General features: G+C 29.9%; 2 protein-coding genes and 1 long non-coding RNA gene across 7 annotated transcripts; 2 read left to right on the top strand and 1 right to left on the bottom strand.

Annotated features, from left to right (window-relative positions):
* Positions 1 to 3658: 3658 nt before the first annotated feature.
* On the bottom strand, positions 3659 to 4662 carry LOC123902900. Its single transcript, XR_006807779.1, has 2 exons — positions 4577 to 4662; positions 3659 to 4029 (listed from the first exon to the last, which is right to left on the bottom strand). It is a non-coding gene; the product is annotated as an uncharacterized LOC123902900 (long non-coding RNA).
* A 740-nt stretch (positions 4663 to 5402) lies between these two features.
* LOC123902882 (1-aminocyclopropane-1-carboxylate oxidase homolog 1-like) lies at positions 5403 to 17960 on the top strand. 2 transcript variants are annotated; one of them, XR_006807777.1, is made up of 4 exons: positions 5420 to 6075; positions 7245 to 7566; positions 7815 to 8134; positions 17917 to 17960. XR_006807777.1 is itself a non-coding variant. In XM_045952699.1 (3 exons), the coding sequence occupies exons 1-3, from the start codon at positions 5582 to 5584 to the stop codon at positions 8061 to 8063; spliced, it is 1065 nt and encodes a 354-aa protein (XP_045808655.1). In that variant the 5' UTR covers positions 5403 to 5581; the 3' UTR covers positions 8064 to 8237. The 2 variants fall into 2 exon arrangements, 1 of the variants encoding a protein (XP_045808655.1); XM_045952699.1 differs by lacking the exon at positions 17917 to 17960 and having other exon boundaries at positions 5403 to 6075; positions 7815 to 8237.
* LOC123902857 (1-aminocyclopropane-1-carboxylate oxidase homolog 1-like) lies at positions 12767 to 17914 on the top strand. Of its 4 annotated transcripts, none has more exons than XM_045952672.1 (6): positions 12767 to 13158; positions 13594 to 13617; positions 13688 to 13919; positions 15496 to 16011; positions 16889 to 17210; positions 17586 to 17914. In XM_045952672.1, the coding sequence occupies exons 4-6, from the start codon at positions 15518 to 15520 to the stop codon at positions 17835 to 17837; spliced, it is 1068 nt and encodes a 355-aa protein (XP_045808628.1). In that variant the 5' UTR covers positions 12767 to 13158; positions 13594 to 13617; positions 13688 to 13919; positions 15496 to 15517; the 3' UTR covers positions 17838 to 17914. The 4 variants fall into 4 exon arrangements, with proteins under 4 accessions (XP_045808628.1, XP_045808621.1, XP_045808644.1 ...); XM_045952688.1 differs by having other exon boundaries at positions 12808 to 13039; XM_045952665.1 differs by having other exon boundaries at positions 13688 to 16011.
* Positions 17961 to 17974: the final 14 nt, after the last annotated feature.

Here is a 17974-nt window from a genome sequence, read left to right on the forward strand (position 1 = left end):
ATTTAGTCGAATATCTACACTCTCCTTTATCTCTAGATGCGTTTAGCTTATGAAAAAAATTGCAAGAATTTAATGTTGCAACTGTAGAAAAGTTTAATTCAAAAAGATTGAATCAAATTAAGTGATTGAAGTTACATAAAAAATGACTTTGATCAATTTGTTCAAAACACAATTTTTGTTCATAATCATTATCCTATTACACAAGTTGATCTCATAGCTATAAAGGATAAAATTGGATTTTAGATAAAGTAATAAGGGTAAAAATGGAAGAAAAAGTGATAACATATAAGCTCAAAATATAATTAAAATTGCGTCTAGAAAATATTACTAAAATAAGCAATAAGCTCACGGTAAAAAGACGGTTACCAAATAGATATTTTAGCTCATAAGAACTCTTGCCCAAAAAATTTAAAAAGTAAAAAAAAAAAAAAGAGGATATATTGTTGATTAAAAAAAGAGGAAAAAAAATAAAAATAAAAATAAAAATATAATGCTAACAATATACCATAATATCATGTACTACATTTAATCCAATGCATAAAACATGTTGTGCATAGTGAGAGACCTATTAAGATCTCCTACCCTAGAATCTGTCTGTTGATGCAGGGATTACAAAAATCCCTCAAATGTTCCATCATCCACGCACTAAGCCTAATAGTGTTGGGCATGAATGGTGTGTTAAGAAGTCTCACATCAAATGTGAGTTGGTCTGAACATGAGTTTAATTATAAGTAAGAGGCAATACTCACCTTATAAATCGGTTATGCATGGTCACTGACGGAGCTAGAAATTTTGAATAGGGGGCACTGTATTATCTTTGGTTCTTTTTATAAGCGAATCAACAAAAATTGATGTATTTGATTCATAATATCAGTGAAATACATCAAATATATTTTAAATATGTGGAACAGTCAAAATGTATTTGACTTATATTTAGATAAAATATATTTTAAATTTTGCTTATATTTAAAACTAGAGGAAGTAATATCAATTCTCGTTGTTATACTTGTGTGGTTTGTTTCTTTTTTCTTTGGTCAAACAACCATTTTAGTCTCTAAATATGTGAGATGTTGCCACTATACGTTCTAAATGTATCAAAATTGCAAATGTCTTTAATGTCCCTATGATTAGTAATTTTATAGATTAAACTGATAAATAAAAATCACATTTGATGGCTAAATTAATTACATTAAAACAGACATGATCAAAATAACTAATAAAAAAAGAATATTTATGAATATATTTATAATTTTGATTTCAAAAATAAATGTAACAACTAATCATACTATACTATGTATGTGGATTAATGGAGTAGCTTATACCATTTCTCTTGGGTGTGCAATATCAAATAGTAGTAGTACACTCAGGGACGGAGGCACTTAGAGGAGGATGGGGGCACTGGCCTGCACAAAGGTTTGGGAAATTTTTTTATAGCATATATGGCTAGATCACATTCATGTATCATTCACAAAAAATTTGTTACATGAATCTAAAAGTTGTGCTCATTTCCATCCATTCACTACACAAGTACTGAGTACATACGTTATACATTTTTTAGTCCATGTCATTAGTTTTAGTTAAAAAACTAATGGCAAATGCTAGTGCCCTGGACACTATTTAAGATCTTAAATAGTAAATATTAATAGAATTTTTATAAATATTTATAAAGTCAGCGCATTAGAAAATCGTTAGCAAGACCCAAAACTAAAATGGTAAATAAGTAAATTGTATAATTAAATTTTTAAAATTATAAAAAAAAAAAAAAAAAAAAGACTTGTTTTTTCTAATGTGAAATTTACTTCTTTTTGGCTTGCTTAATTAGTGCTCCCGAAACATTAATTAGCATGACCATTTGTCAAATAACAATTAGACTATGCTTGGTAATGTCAATAAACTAGTTTATAATTTATTAGTATGTTTTATAGTAAAAAAAAAATTTGTTTGGTAACATTGTGTATCCATTGATATATTTACTTTTAAAGTTATTTTTGATCAATAATACTCGTGACAATTGCAACAGTTGAATAATATATCGTTTACTTACTTTTCTTTACAGTGTAGAGAGATATTGTTTACTAATTATGTGGAAAGATATTTTTATAGATTGAAAAATGGAAAAAATAAAAACTTCAAATTTTCAAAATTATTATAGGTTGTAGAGAATATTTACAATGTATATTTATCCTCTCAAAAATAAAATATAATCTATATTTAATGCTACAAATTTATTTAATGCCCCCTCTATTGAAAATTTCTGGCTCCGTCACTGAGTACACTACTAAAAATATTTGCTTTTAAAAAATAGTGCAGGCATGTGCCCCCATTGTCACCAACATGGCTCCGTCCCTGTATATGGTTGAGTTATGTTCAACTCTCAATTTTATGAGAAAAATTATTGGATGGTTTGGAGTTTGAACTCTGAATTCTCTATTTCTCCATACTTATTCTACACTTATAGTGTGTAAGTGTAACCACGTAAGTGTAACCACTATGTGATGAGTAACTCAATTGATTAAGTTAGTTGAGCTAAGGGTAGGAGTTGAAGGTACAAGGTTTGAGAAAAACTAACATAACATTGTAATATATTAGTAATAATTTTCCATTAAAAAAAAAAAAACAAAACTATAGGCTACTTGTTAGAAATTGACATTTTTCTTAAGCCCATATTCATTGTGATCCAAGTTCATTCATTGTAGGATCCATCCATAACATCTCGCATGTGATACACTTGACATGTTGCATGAATCACACTTGTATAGTTGAATGTAGTTTGTTTACCACTTGTCATGTTGCATGTATTTCTCTTGACACTTGTTTTCATGCATGTAAGTCATTATGGTTACTCTTCTATAAATAGAAGTTTACAATATACTTTGTATCACTCAAGCATTAGTAACCTAACATTTTTCTTCAAAACTTTATTATTTTCTAGTTTTCTAGTTTCTTTTCAACTCTTCTCCACCGCTCTATCATAGCCTCTGTTTTTTAATACACTTATGAATAAAAAAGGTATACTATTAAAATTAGGGGCGGACCTACATGTAAGTCAGAGTGTGCACTTGCACACACTGAATTTTTCACATTTACATTTAACACTCTATTATATTCTGCACTTGCACCCCCTGAATATTTTAGTTTGCACCTTATCCAATGATTTTTCATCTAAGCCCATTGAAATCCCCATTGAAATCTGAAAATTTTATTTTCTACCCCTACAATTAACCCTCTACCCCTACATATTTAAAAAAATGCCCATTTTACCCTTATTTTATTATATTTTTTAATTTTTTTTCCTTGTCAATTTCTAACTTTTCCGATTAGCTACTTGGTTTCCGGTTTGTTAACATTTACCGAAACACTTTTCAAAGTGTTCTGGTTTGTTATACCCCCACATGATATTGCTTAAAATGTTTTCCGGTTTGCAAAAAAAAAAAAACATAAATAAAACTTTACCGGAAAAATACCTTTAATCTTTTCGGTTTACATGTTTTCAAGAACTCTTAATTTTTTTGTTTTTTTTCCTTATTTCTTGTTGATGTTGTTGTAACTTGTAAGCAATTGAACCAAAGCTGCACCATTGCTCCTACGAAAAACAACCAAAACATTCTTCTCATTTTCTCTCAATTTCAAGCTATGTAAAACTGAACATGCTTCAATCTCATTACAGAATTACAAGATTCATATTAATTTAGAAAATCATTACAAGCACTCTAAGGTTCAATCAAATATATTCAGATTACAAAGCTAAAGAAATTGAAAATAAACAAGAGTGAATCTTCTTCAACATCCGAATTCATAGAGGCTTCTTCCTTGTCTCTTAAGAGCATAAACAACATCCATGGCGGTAACCGTCTTTCTCCAAGAAGATCTTCAACACTCCTCTGGTTTCTTCATAGATCAAACGACTGATTCTCTTCACACCACCTCTTCTCGCCAATCGACAAATCGCCGGCTTTGTGAGACTTTGTGATTCCATGGATGTTGTCACGAAGAACCTTATGTGCCTCTTTGCACCTCCCTTTCCACGACCTGACATTTTCGTAAGAAAATTTGAGAAGAAATTGAATTTGGAAAATTAGGGTTTGGATTTGAATTCGAGTCAGATCATCAAAATTAATTTGAGTTTGAAGAAATTACAAAACTCCAAACAGGAAATAATCATAATCAACTACAAAATGAAACTCATGATTGTTGTTGGTTGCTCAATTGGTAACACAACACTTTGTGTTTGAAGATGAAAAAGAAAGTGTTATGTTGTGGATTAACATTTTACAAACCGGAACATTTAACAAAGTTCTCCGGTAAAATTTTGCAGCACTTTTAACATATCAACACACTTTTAACATACCAGAATATTTTAATTAACATACCAGCACACTTTTAACATACCAGCATACTTTAATTAACATACCAGCATACTTTAATTAACATACCAGCACATTTTTAACATACCAGCACATCACACTTTTAACATACCAACACACTTTAATATAAGGATAGAATGGGAATATCTTAAAATATGTTGGGGTAAAGAGATAAATGTAGGGGTAGGAAAAAAAAATTCTTGAAATCTTACCTCTTCTCACGGCAACATCAGCCCAATTAGCCGAACTACACAACAATTGAACCCATCTTGCTTTTTCTTCTTTTTTTTTAACTTTTTTTTTCATCAATCGTTATTGTTATTAATGAATATTATATGTTTTCTCATACATAAATACCAAAATGGGACAACATGTGGATCCAACGATGTCCCATAAATACCGGTTACCATTATGCCAAGTAAAAGTCATGTATATTTTTTGCAAAGTTAATATATATAACAAATTAATTCCTATTTTTATTATTAATTATTATTATTTAAAATAACAGTATATATATTATATAAATTATGAATTTAGTTAAAAAGTTTGCACCCACTGATCCAGGGTCCTAGATCCGCCACTGAATTTAAAATATAACTCTTACCTGTTTCTTTTTTTTATTGCTTTGTATGCACTTTCAAAAATATATTGTATGTTTTTGTTTTTGGATTCGGAGAATTATTCAGCACAAAATTTTTATTTTGAATCCCTAATTTTAAAGATTTAGAACAGTTCTCTTCTTCGGGTTGCCTTAGATACGGCCTTAGGAAGAATATCCAGTAAGTTAGAGTTTAACCATGAGATAAGTAAAACCTAACCAAAAATTTGTTTCATCAAAAAATCAAAATCATGTTCTTACAAACGATTTGTCTTTTGACTAAACTCATTAATCATTTGAGTTCAATAATTAAATTTAAATTACAATTTTATAGGACACCAACCGTATAATAATCCATTCATTCACTGATTGACACACAGCACTAACACATGTGTCACGTGTGTGTGCCGTATATAAGCAATGAAACTAAACAAACAAACAAGAATGCGTGTTAACTACTTAACTCCTAGTTCGTGCATAACTATTCAAAAATATTATTAAAATAACCGACAACGTGCAAGTAAACAATCTTTTCTGTACGCATGATTTGAGAACCACATGTTATTTACTATTGTGTGTTTTATTTTTTGAATTCAGAGAATTTTTCAGCAAAAAATCCATGGAAGATTCAGAAAGAGTAAAGGAACTAAAAGCTTTTGATGAAACAAAACTTGGTGTTAAAGGACTTGTTGATGCAGGAATTACAAAGATCCCTCAAATGTTCATTCATTCACCTGATAACACCAAGAAGATATCAGATTCAAAGGACACAACGATTCCTCTGATAGATCTTGCTAATATTCACGACGATCCTTCTGCGCGCAAAAGGGTCGTTGAGAGTGTTAGATATGCATCAGAGACATTTGGATTTTTTCAGATTATAAATCATGGCATTCCAGTGAGTACTATGAAGGAAATGAAAGAAGGGGTGTTAAATTTTAATGAGCAAGATAATGAGGTGAAGAAGAAATTTTATACTCGTGAACCAAAACCTTTCATGTATTATAGTAATATTACTCTGTTTAACTCAACTGCAGCTACTTGGAAAGATTCTTTCCTTTGCAATATGGCTCCTGTTCCTCCTAAACCAGAAGACCTGCCAGAAATATGCAGGTAATTTTCTGATCTTTTAGCTAATGTATCTTTCATATTTAATTAAGGGTTAATAGCTCTTTACCCGTTGCAATATTGGTGATTTTTGTTTTACCCTCCTGTAATTTTTTGTTTTGCTTTTACTCCTTGCAATTCAATTTTTTTTTGGTTTTAGACCTTTATCGCACATGTAAGCATCTGACTGGACATTTAGCTGACATGACTTGTCTACATGTCAAATTATTTTATTTTTAATATTTTTTAATGCTAGCTGGATATTCTCTCTTTCAATAAAACAAAAAAATATTTTTTATTTTGTATTTCAGTTTTTTTTTTAAAGGAAATTTAACATTTTTTTTGTTTTAATAAAAAAAGGAATATCCAACTAACATTAAAAAAATTTAAAATAAAATAATTTGACATGTATACAAGTCATATCATCTAAATGTTTAGTTAGATGCTTACATGTGCGGTGAGAGTCTAAAAACAAAAAATCTTTGAATTGCAGGGGGTAAAAGCAAAAAAAAAATTACAGGGAGATAAAGCAAAAATCACCAACATTGCAGGGGGTAAAAAGCTATTAACCCTTTAATTAATTATGATTTAGTTACTGTAATTATAACTGCTTGTGTTTTATTCTAGTAATTCTTTTTTTTTTCTTACTTAATTATAGTTTTGATCCCCTGTTTTGATCCATTTACGAAATTAGTCACCTTATAAAAATGAATAATTTATGAGAAAAATTAATGAGTTTTATTATAATTATGATTATTTAGTATCATTGGGTTGAATGTTACATTATTTAAAATGTGTTAAATCACCGTTATTAAGTACAAAAATCTAATGAAAGGACCAAAACTTGGTGCTTTATAAATAGGGACACCAATTTCCTGAATGAGTTAAAATAGGAGGACCAAACCTGTAATTAAGCTTCTTTTTTTTCGGTTTTAGATGAAGTGGTAATCCACTGAAATTAAACTCACATAATTGTAATATCCCGGGTTCGAACCCGGGTCATGACGTCTTGCCTAACAATTTCGACATTTTTTGTTGAGATTAAGTTTTTATTTATTTGATAATTATCTATAGTTTCCGAATTTCATTGAATAGATTCATATTTGCAATTTAAAGCATATCCAAACTTGTGACTTAAATGTGGAATACTTGCTTATTATTTCATTTGTTTGTAGGGACATACTGTTGGAATACTTGAACAGAGTAATGAAACTGGGGACATTATTGTTTGAATTACTATCAGAAGCTCTAGGTCTCAATCCAAATTATTTGAAGGATATTGGCTGTACTGAAGGCTTTTATGCTTTTGGCCAATACTATCCAAAATGTCCTCAACCAGAATTAACTTTGGGAGCTATTAAACATGCCGATATCGTTTTCTTGACAGTTCTTCTACAAGATCATGTAGGAGGTCTCCAAATACTTCATAAGGACAGATGGATTGATATAACTCCTATACCCGAGGCTCTAATTATTAACATCGGAGATCTTCTGCAGGCATGTTTTCGTATTTCTTTTTCGACAAATTATAACTATATGTCCTTATTCGGTCATGCATTTTGAAGACATTGATATATTGCAGCACTGCAAAGATGTTCGATCTGAATAGATCTAAAGCTACATTCAGATCAAAACGCTCTGCATCAGATACATTAGACAATGTAGCTGAGGCAGAGTCTTTGCTCAGATACATATTTTAAAAGAACTTATAATGTGGCTAATTTACAGTATTTTTTTTATTTCAGCTTATCACAAATGATAAATTCAAGAGTGCTCATCATAGAGTATTGTCAAATGCTGAAAGTACAAGAGTCTCTATGGCAAGCTTTTTTAGCACTATTCATCATCCATCTACAAGAACTTTTGGTCCCATCAAGGAACTGTTATCCGAAGAAAACCCTGCAAAATATAGAGAAACTTCAGTTACAGAATTTTTAGTCCATTACACAACAAAATGCAAGGGTACTTCTCCTATGTTGCATTTCAGGATTTAAATAGCACAATGGCTGAAACTCTGAAACTTTTATTGGCTTAATTTCTTGAGACAGAATAAGGAAAAATATTTGTTTGGAAAAAATAAATTTGCGCATTTGTTGGTCTATTAAGGATTTGTAATAAATTGTACAACTATAAGTTCAAACATTATCATGCTTCAGTTACTTCTGTTTTATTGTTGAACTAGGGGTAAATCCGTGCGTTGCACGAGTTTGATTAAAATATATAATTAAAATATTTTTATAAATAAAAAATAATAATTGCGATAATTATAATCACATATAGTTAAATAATAGATATTATTTTAAAATATGATTATATTTAATATTAGTATATGAGTAAAAAAAAAAGTTGTTTAGAAATATTAGATTTTTTATTAATTTATATCGTAGTTTGTTTACATTTTAATGTAATAGATCTCTTATAATATTTCATAAGTTTGAAAGAATGCATCATTTTTTATTTTATTAGTGTAATAATATAAGATTTTAGTTTTCTTTATATGAGTTGTAATTTTATAGTCAAATGTCACTTTATTTTTTATTTTTGATGTATCCCTTATTTTATTATTTTCAATAAGAGTTGAAGGCATAACTAATTATACTTATAGATAATATCGCTCATGAGAAATGTTAAAAAAAGTTTTGATTATAGAATATGATTCATATATGGTGGCTTTGAGACTATTTGTTCCACGTGTTCTCATTTTTTGAAAATTATGTATCAAATAGCATATTTTGCTTACTACGTTCTAAGCAATTTAAGGTTCCAAATAGCTTATCTACTTACTCATCTCTCGTTTTCTTGGAGTTTATTCTCACTTATTCACTTGGTGAAATTTTATTCCAACTTTATTAGTCCCAATTTTTTAGTCTATTGTTTGGTTCACTTTTTTTTTTTGCTTGGTCCTTTTGTTTTTGGTTTGTTTTTCTTTTTTTTGGTGAGGTTTGTGTCTCTTCAAAATTATTGTTAGTTTTTGTCTCTCTTATTTAATATTTTCTTGAACATTTATTTTCTTATTATATTATATAAACTTGAATATTTGTTGTTGTCAATATATAAGTTTGGGCGAAGATTTTATATATTTGAATTTAGGTTTAGTTATTTGGTTAAGGTAAAGAAAGTCTTATAGATGAATTTAAGATTTAACATGTGTCATTTTCTTATTTGCTTAAAAAAATGTCATCTTATTCTTATAAATATTCCACTATTTTATTTTCAGTCGTAACGTAAACATTCTTTTAGAATATGTACTTAATTTATCCAAAAAGTTATATTATTATGTAAATTAAATTAATAATTTTTGAATTATTGGTGAATTTTAGTTGTGTGTAAATATGTTTAAATATATGTGTGATTATATTTTCTAAATATATGTAAATATATTTTAACATCTACAGTTTTAATAATTTCTAAAATTTATTTTGACAAATGAGCATCAACAATTTTTATTTAATAATTTTTGTCTTTTTATAATTTAATTTAGAAAGTTTTTAGTACAATTCTAAGTGGGAGGAAAAAGTATTTAGCACAATTTCTAAACTAACATGTTTTTAGCACAATTCTTTTCATCGATTCATTTTATGGTTGTAAGAATAAGATGGCATGCGTAGCTTAAAATAGGACCGTCCATTAAAATTCATATATACTCATATTGAACCATCCAGATTTAGGCAAGTGTTATACGATAAATGCATGAAGATTATATATTTGGACAACCTCTAAGTCAAATTGAATCAATATAACTTCTTGCATGTATTACAATTATAAGAACCGCATGACTTGAGTGTCAACTACAAAAAAAAAACTTATTTTAATTTCTACTTTGTTTTTGTTTCTATATTTCTCTTGATCGATATCAAGTAGATCACCTACACATTGTAGACAATATAGTATTTAAAAATGAGACACATATTTATATTTTTAAATTATTTGGATTGTCCTCTTTTAATTGAATGCCTCCAACATCAATATACCCTCGATCTATATAAATTTTAAGGCACTTCAAAATCAATAAATAGAAGTCTCTTTTATCCTCTTCAACTTATTCACATGAAAATAATTAATTATATTCCCATTAATCAACAATTTTTTATACAAATCTTTTACCTTATATAAAATAATAAATGAAAAAGAAAATAAGAAACAAATAAGCTAAAACATTAGACTAATAAAATAATAAATGAAAAAGAAAAGTTGTTTAATTACAAACATTAGATCAATAAAAAAAATGATGGTTTACAAACTGCCATTAGAGTTAAATACACATCCTTACATGAGGTGTCATTTCATAGGCTTTATAAGGAGCAAGGATGCAACGTAAGCAAAACTATAAGTATGTTTTATCCTGTTCTTCTCCTTCACATGAAAAAATAGTCATATTCATATTAATCGATTCAACTCAAAGTTTAATTAATCATCGAACAAAACACCGGTTGATATTTTAAAAAATATCCAACCTAAAAAAAAAATAAAAAAATGATTAGAGATGTTCTAAACTCAGAGTAATAGAAAAATTCCAATTTACAAACATATTAATAGGCAACTATCACATATATGTATATCAATTTATTAATCATTACATGTAGACATACCTGATATTCTAAGTGGTTAGACACCATCACATACCAAGGACAAAAACCAATATACTTATGATGTAACTGTATATATGCACACAATAGCTTTTAAATCAATTCAAGACACTATAATGTGTAACTTTAAGATATGGAAGGTGAAGATGCATAACTTTTTCTCATGGAGATGTTAGACAAAGAAACCATAGAGTTTTTGCCATGAGATAGATAAATTAAAATTTTGTTAAAACATAGAAGGTAGACTTCCTAATATGGTGGTGGTGATAATTAGCTTTTGGGTTAACTTTATATAGAGTCTATATAAAGTATTATAGAGCTTGTGTTTGATAATTAGCTAAATTTACATATTCAATATTAGTGTCTCCAAGAATTCTTTGTTTTCAATTGCATTAATATGAAATTGTAACATACAATATATATTTTAATAATATATTGCAATGCAATTAAAACAATAACATGATGCATCATTCCACCTTTCATTACTTGCAATTCATTTGTGTCTCAATTCAACAACAATAAATTGTGTTAGTTTTTTTTTTAATACATTATTATTGTTTATTATTTATTATTAGAGTAACTCTATTATATGAAATATGAAAAAGTTTTAATAAAGATTGTAGACTTTTCTTATAGAGTGCCACATCATCACAATAACTTATATGTTTAAGTAGAGTCATAAAATTAGAAGTACGATCCCTTTTAATTAATTAGGCTAAGTAGAAGTATGATCCCTTTGGTTTCAAGCAATCCCTTCTAAACAATATAAGTAATGAAGAATGATCCCTTTTAATTCATTTAGTATTGAAAAAGTATATTTCAAGCAAGAGACACACACGTTTTTATTATTATTAAATTCAGTTCTTTAAGGCATTGATCAAAGAGGTTTGGAATATCAAAGTGACTCACTCGCTTGAAATATAATGATTCCTTTTTTTATTAGTATTGAAAGAATTCCAATAGTCATGAATATTTTGTGGTTATATAAATCTTATATATTAGTTGGTCCATTTTAATTTAATAATTTTTCATTTTAGTTAGTTGGTAATGATTTAATTAAAGGAGATAATGAAAAGGTTTTTTAATAGAGATTGTAAACTTTTCTTATAGAGTGCCACATCATCAAAATACTTGATTGTGAGCAACTCAACATTCCTTTTACTTGTAAAAGATTGTTGAATTGGCCATCAAAATATTGGTTTTTAAAATAGGAGTATAAAAAAAAATAAAAATAAGGAGATCAAAATACTATGCGCTCTTTTGTCAAAAAATAAATGAATACTATTCGCTTTGTCCCAAAATAAATGACATGTTTGACCATAACATATTTACGTTTGTCAATGCATGTCTTTAATCGTTAATATATTTAGTTTTTTTTACAATAATATTTAGTTATGTATTATTAAAAATTATAAAAGTTGTATATTTTAAAAATACTCATCGAGACAAATCAAACAACATCTGCTAATATTTGCATGTATATATTAGTAGAAAAATATTGTCAAAAAAGATCATATATATGAAGAGTACACTAAGTCAAAATCAGATCATTTATTTTAGGACGAAAGAATTTAAGCTAAGTCAAAATATTATTAAAATAGCCGACAACGTGCGAGACTGCGAGTAAAGTAAACCATCCGTGTACGCATGCTTTGAACATAGTTTCTAAAACTTTAATTAATAAGATGTCGGAACCACACATGTTAAACTTTATTAGTACTCCCTCCGGACACAAATAAATTATGTTACTTGTTAGAAATTGATATTTTTCTTTAAGGCCATATCCTTTGTGTTCAAGCCCATTCATGGTAGGATTCATCCATAACATCTTGCATGTGATACAGATTGCTGGTTGTATAGTTGCATGTAGTTCATTTATCATTCGTCAACGTTGAATGTATTTCTCTTGACACTTGTTTTCATGCATGTAAGTCATTCAAGCATAGGTGTTGACAATGTACAGTTTGTATCATTCAAGCATTAATAAGAGACCATCTCATATGTCTCACCGGTGGACCACTAATTTTTTACCGTCAGATGCGATCGATGGTTTAGATCTGTCAAAATTAAAATAGAGAACATGCATTGTTGTGCCCACAGACAATCCTGTCATACACCTCCTTGGTAGTTGGTAACGTGCTTCAACTTTTCTGACGGAAACTACACCAACGCATAGCCTGTGATAAAAAAAAAACACCAACGCATAGCCACAACCACCGACCACCATGACGGCGACCAGCACCTCCGCAGCACCAACGACAACTACCATAACTCGTAAGTCGATGACGGAAGATTCGAAGCTAGTTCAAAGTAGAACTTCAATCTCTTTGGCGTTAACACCAATCAATCATGCATACTACTACTTCAATGCGTACTTTTTCAAGGTAGAGAAAAAGTTTCTCATTACCTATTCATCTCCATCTTCAAAAATTAGAAATTAAAGAAAAAAAAAAAATCTGAATCTACCGATTCATCTCCATCTTGTTCTTCATCAGTTAAAAAGGTACCCTAAATCTAAATCTATTTCAGACTTTATCTTGTGATCTGTTTTTGAATTAGGGTTTGAATTAAATCTAAATCTATGATTTTCGATTCCGTATATTATAGATTTCATGTTTATGTGTCTTTTTAACTTAAATTATAATGTAATGAAGAAGGATTTCGAAGCATTTGTGGGATTTAAGGTAGCTTATGCAATAATGAGTACTAGGTGTTTGTTGAAATGTTTCTGTGAATTTAAGTGGGAAGTGTTAGCTCATTCATGCATTTGTTGTTGATATCTCTTGTAACAGTGTATTTTCTGTATTTTCGAATGATCCAATGCTTACTTGGGGATTTAAAGTCATCTCTATGTTGTGTAATTTAATGCTCATCAACAATCAACTGATTATGCCGTCAAAAAAAAAAAAATCAACTGATTGTTTTTTGTCTTTTTCAGGCGAAGATACACATGGCTTCAAAGGTAGGTTAATTAGTGGAGTCTTGTTGGTTAATTGTTAATTATGAGTACTAATTATATTACTCCATTGTAGAGAACTGCTTTGGATTTGAACTGGCCACCAATCTTGGATGAAAAGCTGCTGCGGGTGTTCATAAGATGCCAAGAAGGAAGCATCCCACCGCAACGATGTGCACAACACAATATTTTGAAATAAAGCTAGAGATGAGTTTAACAACTTCGTCCGAGTCAATTTTCCTTACTTGGGTGAGATAGATGTTGCAACTTTGGGGGACAGACTCAAGTTCTTAAGGCGCCACTCTACGGTATCTAATATATCTATCTAACTTTTCATCACTGGCATCTGAGGAAGTTTACACGTTTTTAACATGATATTATGTGTTTAAATTGCATTTTGATGTGATAATTGTATGTGTGGACCACTTAAAAATGCTTACAAGTGATTATAGAGTTAGGTCCTTCCTTTATTAATATAAATGATTTTGTTGTGGTGGGAGGTTTCGTTCATGCACATGCAAGATTAGGTATAAGTCAAATGTAGCACAACCTATGACCTATAAAGCCATAATGCAAGATTGCTTTACTTGGATAAGATGACAACTAATCTATTAAATATAATTTATGGAGTCCATTATAATTAGCTGTTAATTGAATCTTGGCTGATCAAGTTTGGTGCTTACTGCTTATATGAATACCATCCATGCAGTCAGTTTGTTTTACATAGCACCTTATGATGGATGACTTTTGATGAGTTAGGGGAGGTTAAATTGCTTAGAAATGGTTGTGAGTGGACTGTATGCTTTTAGTTTCAGAATGGAGTGACTAACATGATGCCCCTGTTTTCAAGTGTGATAGATACGTCAGTTTGGAATGTTGATGTTTTTGTAATTGTATTCTACCAGTCTCACTCTAGCAGAGAAATCACGGTAATGGTCCACCAACTATTTACGATGCTATCTATGGTAATCCCCCACAAATTTTCAAAACAACGTGGTGGAAATACAGAATATAGTAACATAGAATTTAGTTCTGGTAGTGGCCGATTTTCAAGAGGAGAACAAGAACTCCAATTTCTCCTAAAGAATCATTCCCCTTCATTTCATCCAATCTAGCAATGGTTTATTAATTAAAAAGAAATGAAATTTCCATCTTCATAATTTATACTGGAATGAAAAGGAAAGCAAAAATCTTCAGATCTAAAAGAAAACCTCTCTTTGCATAAATTAATTTCACACATCCTTTCTCCCTCTAAAAGAAAATTACTATATGTTTGTACAAGATTAATTCTTTAAAAAAATTTATACATTTGAGAGTGGGGGACTCAGATTTTTAACTTAGATGAGGTTTGGTTGTGTTTACTTCAAATTTGAGGAAAATTGGAAGTGATTAGAACATGAATTATAAGAGCTTCAAGAAAGAGTCAGGATTGTCCGATGGCAGCGGAGTTGGGAGACAACGCGGTGGTGAACTTTTCCCCGGCTGCAACGCTCGGTTTGCACGATTGATGAAAACAGATGGGGAAGACAAAAAGGAGTTTTTTCAAATAAAATAAAAAGTTGTGATCTAGTGTAGAATACCGTATGTGATCTTGATTGATCTAATGGTTCTCATTGTTTTTAAAACTAGTCAACCGGTGTGGGACCTAACCCACTCCCTCACCCTAGACGTCGCCTTAATAAGATAACATTTTTCTTTCTAGTTTTCTAGTTCCTTTTTCAACTCTTCTCCACCACTCAATCGTAGCCTCTGTTTTTTCTGAATAAAAAAATTGGAAAATGTATATTATTAAAATATAACTCTTCCTTAACTCGTGTCTTTTTGTTTATTGCTTTGTATGTACTTTCATAAAAATATATTGTTTGTTTTTGTTTTTGAATTCAGATCATTTTTCAGCACAAAATCCATGGAAAATTCAGAAAGAGTAAAAGAACTAAAAGCTTTTGATGAAACAAAACTTGGTGTTAAAGGACTTGTTGATGCTGGGATTACAAAGATCCCTCAAATGTTCATTCATCCACATGATAACACCAAGAAGATATCAAATTCAAGTGACACAACAATTCCTCTGATAGATCTTGCAAATATTCACGACGATCCATCTGCACGCAGAAGGGTTGTCGAAAGTGTTAGATATGCATCAGAGACATTTGGATTTTTTCATATTATAAATCATGGCATTCCAGTGAGTACTATGAAGGAAATGAAAGAAGGGGTGTTAAATTTTAATGAGCAAGATAGTGAGGTGAAGAAGAAATTTTATACTCGTGAACCAAAACCTTTCATGTATTTTAGTAATATTACTCTGTTTAACTCAACTACAGCTACTTGGAAAGATTCTTTCCTTTGCAATATGGCTCCTGTTCCTCCTAAACCAGAAGACCTGCCAGAAATATGCAGGTAATTTTCTAATCTTTTAGCTAATGAATCTTTAATATTTAATTATGATTCGTTACTGCAATTATAACTGTGTATTTTATTCCAATAAGTTTTTTTTTCCGACTTAATTACAGTTTTGATCCTCTTTTTTTCATTAGTCCTGTTATTTTAAACCACTCTGTTTTGATCCCCCGTCAGATTTTTATACTAAAAAGTTGTGATTTAATATATTTTAAATGACATGGCATACAATCTAGTGATATAGATTTATACAGGTGAATTAATTATTTACATTTCATTAATTAAATTATAAAAATGAATAATTTCTGAAATCGAAAAACAAGTTTTTTAATGAGTTTTATACAATTTCATGACTTTTAATTATTTAAATCATGAGGTTGTAGTATGCAACTATGTGTTAAATCACAATTATTATCTACAAAAATCTAATGGAATGACCAAAACTCAGTGATATAAACATAGGAAGACCAATTTCGTGAATGGGTTATAAAAAGGAGACCAAAGCTGTAATTAAGTTTTTTTTTTTACTTAGATTCGGTCTCTGCAAATTTATAAGTTGTTGTTTTTAGTACCATGGTCATACGTGGCCCGACAAAATCACGTCATGTGGTTGAATAAGCTAATGTCAGGACTAAAAACAAAATGAATTTTAGTGACTGAATCCAAACAAAAAACTTACAGAGATTAGAACCATAAACGCTATAATTGTAAGAACTAAAATCATATTTAAACAATTTTTAAATTATATATGAAGTATGAACATGTTGAATATTTGGACAAACAGTTCTATTTGATAATTATCTATAGTTTCCAAATTTTATTGACTAGAAACAATGACTTAAATGTGGAATACTTGCTTATTTAATTTGTTTTGTAGGGACATACTGTTGGAATACTTGAACCAAGTAATGAAACTGGGGACATTATTGTTTGAGTTACTATCAGAAGCTCTTGGTCTCAATCCAAATTATTTAAAGGATATTGGTTGCACTGAAGGCTTTTATGCTTTTGGCCAATACTATCCAAAATGTCCTCAACCAGAATTAACTTCGGGAGCTCTTAAACATGCCGATGGCGTTTTCTTGACAGTTCTTCTACAAGATCATGTAGGAGGTCTACAACTTCTTCATAAGGACAGATGGATTGATATAACTCCTATACCCGAGGCTCTAATTATAAACATCGGAGATCTTCTGCAGGCATGTTTTCGTATTTCTTTTGAAGACATTGATAACTATATGTCCTAATTCCGTTATGCATTTTGAAGACATTGATATTTTGCAGCACTGCATAGATGCTGGCTCTGAATAGATCCAACGTTACATTCAAATCAAAATGCTTTGCATCAGATACACTACACAGTGTAGCTGTTGCAGAGTCTTTGATCAGATATACCAGATTCATATTTTGCAGCACTGCGTTAGATGTTGGATCTGAATAGATCCAACGTTACATTCAAATCAAAATCTGCATCAGATACACTAGACAGTGTAGCTGATTCAGAGTCTTTGATCAGATACATATTTTAATAGAACTTATAATGTGGCTAATTTACAGTATTTTTTTTATTTCAGCTTATCACAAATGATAAATTCAAGAGTGCTCATCATAGAGTATTGTCTAATGCTGAAAGTACAAGAGTCTCTATGGCAAGCTTTTTTAGCACTATTCATCATCCATCTACAAGAACTTTTGGTCCCATCAAGGAACTATTATCTGAAGAAAACCCTGCAAAATATAGGGAAACTTCAGTTACAGAATTTTTAGTCCATTACACAACAAAATGCAAGGGTACTTCTCCTATGTTGCACTATTTCAGGATTTAAATAGCACAATGGCTGAAACTCTGAAACTTTTATTGGCTTAATTTCTTGAGACAGAATAAGGAAAAATATTTGGTGAATGGGTGAATGGATCCTCTCCTTCACTCTCCTCTCCATCTCTCTCAATCCTCTCTATCTCT

The sequence above is a fragment of the Trifolium pratense genome, linkage group LG1 (assembly GCF_020283565.1).
Source record: "Trifolium pratense cultivar HEN17-A07 linkage group LG1, ARS_RC_1.1, whole genome shotgun sequence".
Classification (NCBI taxonomy): Eukaryota; Viridiplantae; Streptophyta; class Magnoliopsida; order Fabales; family Fabaceae; genus Trifolium; species Trifolium pratense.

Bases quoted from the DNA above. Each gene is read 5' to 3' on its own strand.
- LOC123902882 (XM_045952699.1), top strand. From the start codon at position 5,582: ATGGAAGATTCAGAAAGAGTAAAGGAACTAAAAGCTTTTGATGAAACA. The intron at 6,076-7,244 runs GTAATTTTCTGA...ATTTGTTTGTAG, and splicing joins GACCTGCCAGAAATATGCAG to GGACATACTGTTGGAATACT. The intron at 7,567-7,814 runs GCATGTTTTCGT...TTTTTATTTCAG, and splicing joins ACATCGGAGATCTTCTGCAG to CTTATCACAAATGATAAATT.
- LOC123902857 (XM_045952665.1), top strand. From the start codon at position 15,449: ATGTACTTTCATAAAAATATATTGTTTGTTTTTGTTTTTGAATTCAGA. The intron at 16,012-16,888 runs GTAATTTTCTAA...TTTGTTTTGTAG, and splicing joins GACCTGCCAGAAATATGCAG to GGACATACTGTTGGAATACT. The intron at 17,211-17,585 runs GCATGTTTTCGT...TTTTTATTTCAG, and splicing joins ACATCGGAGATCTTCTGCAG to CTTATCACAAATGATAAATT.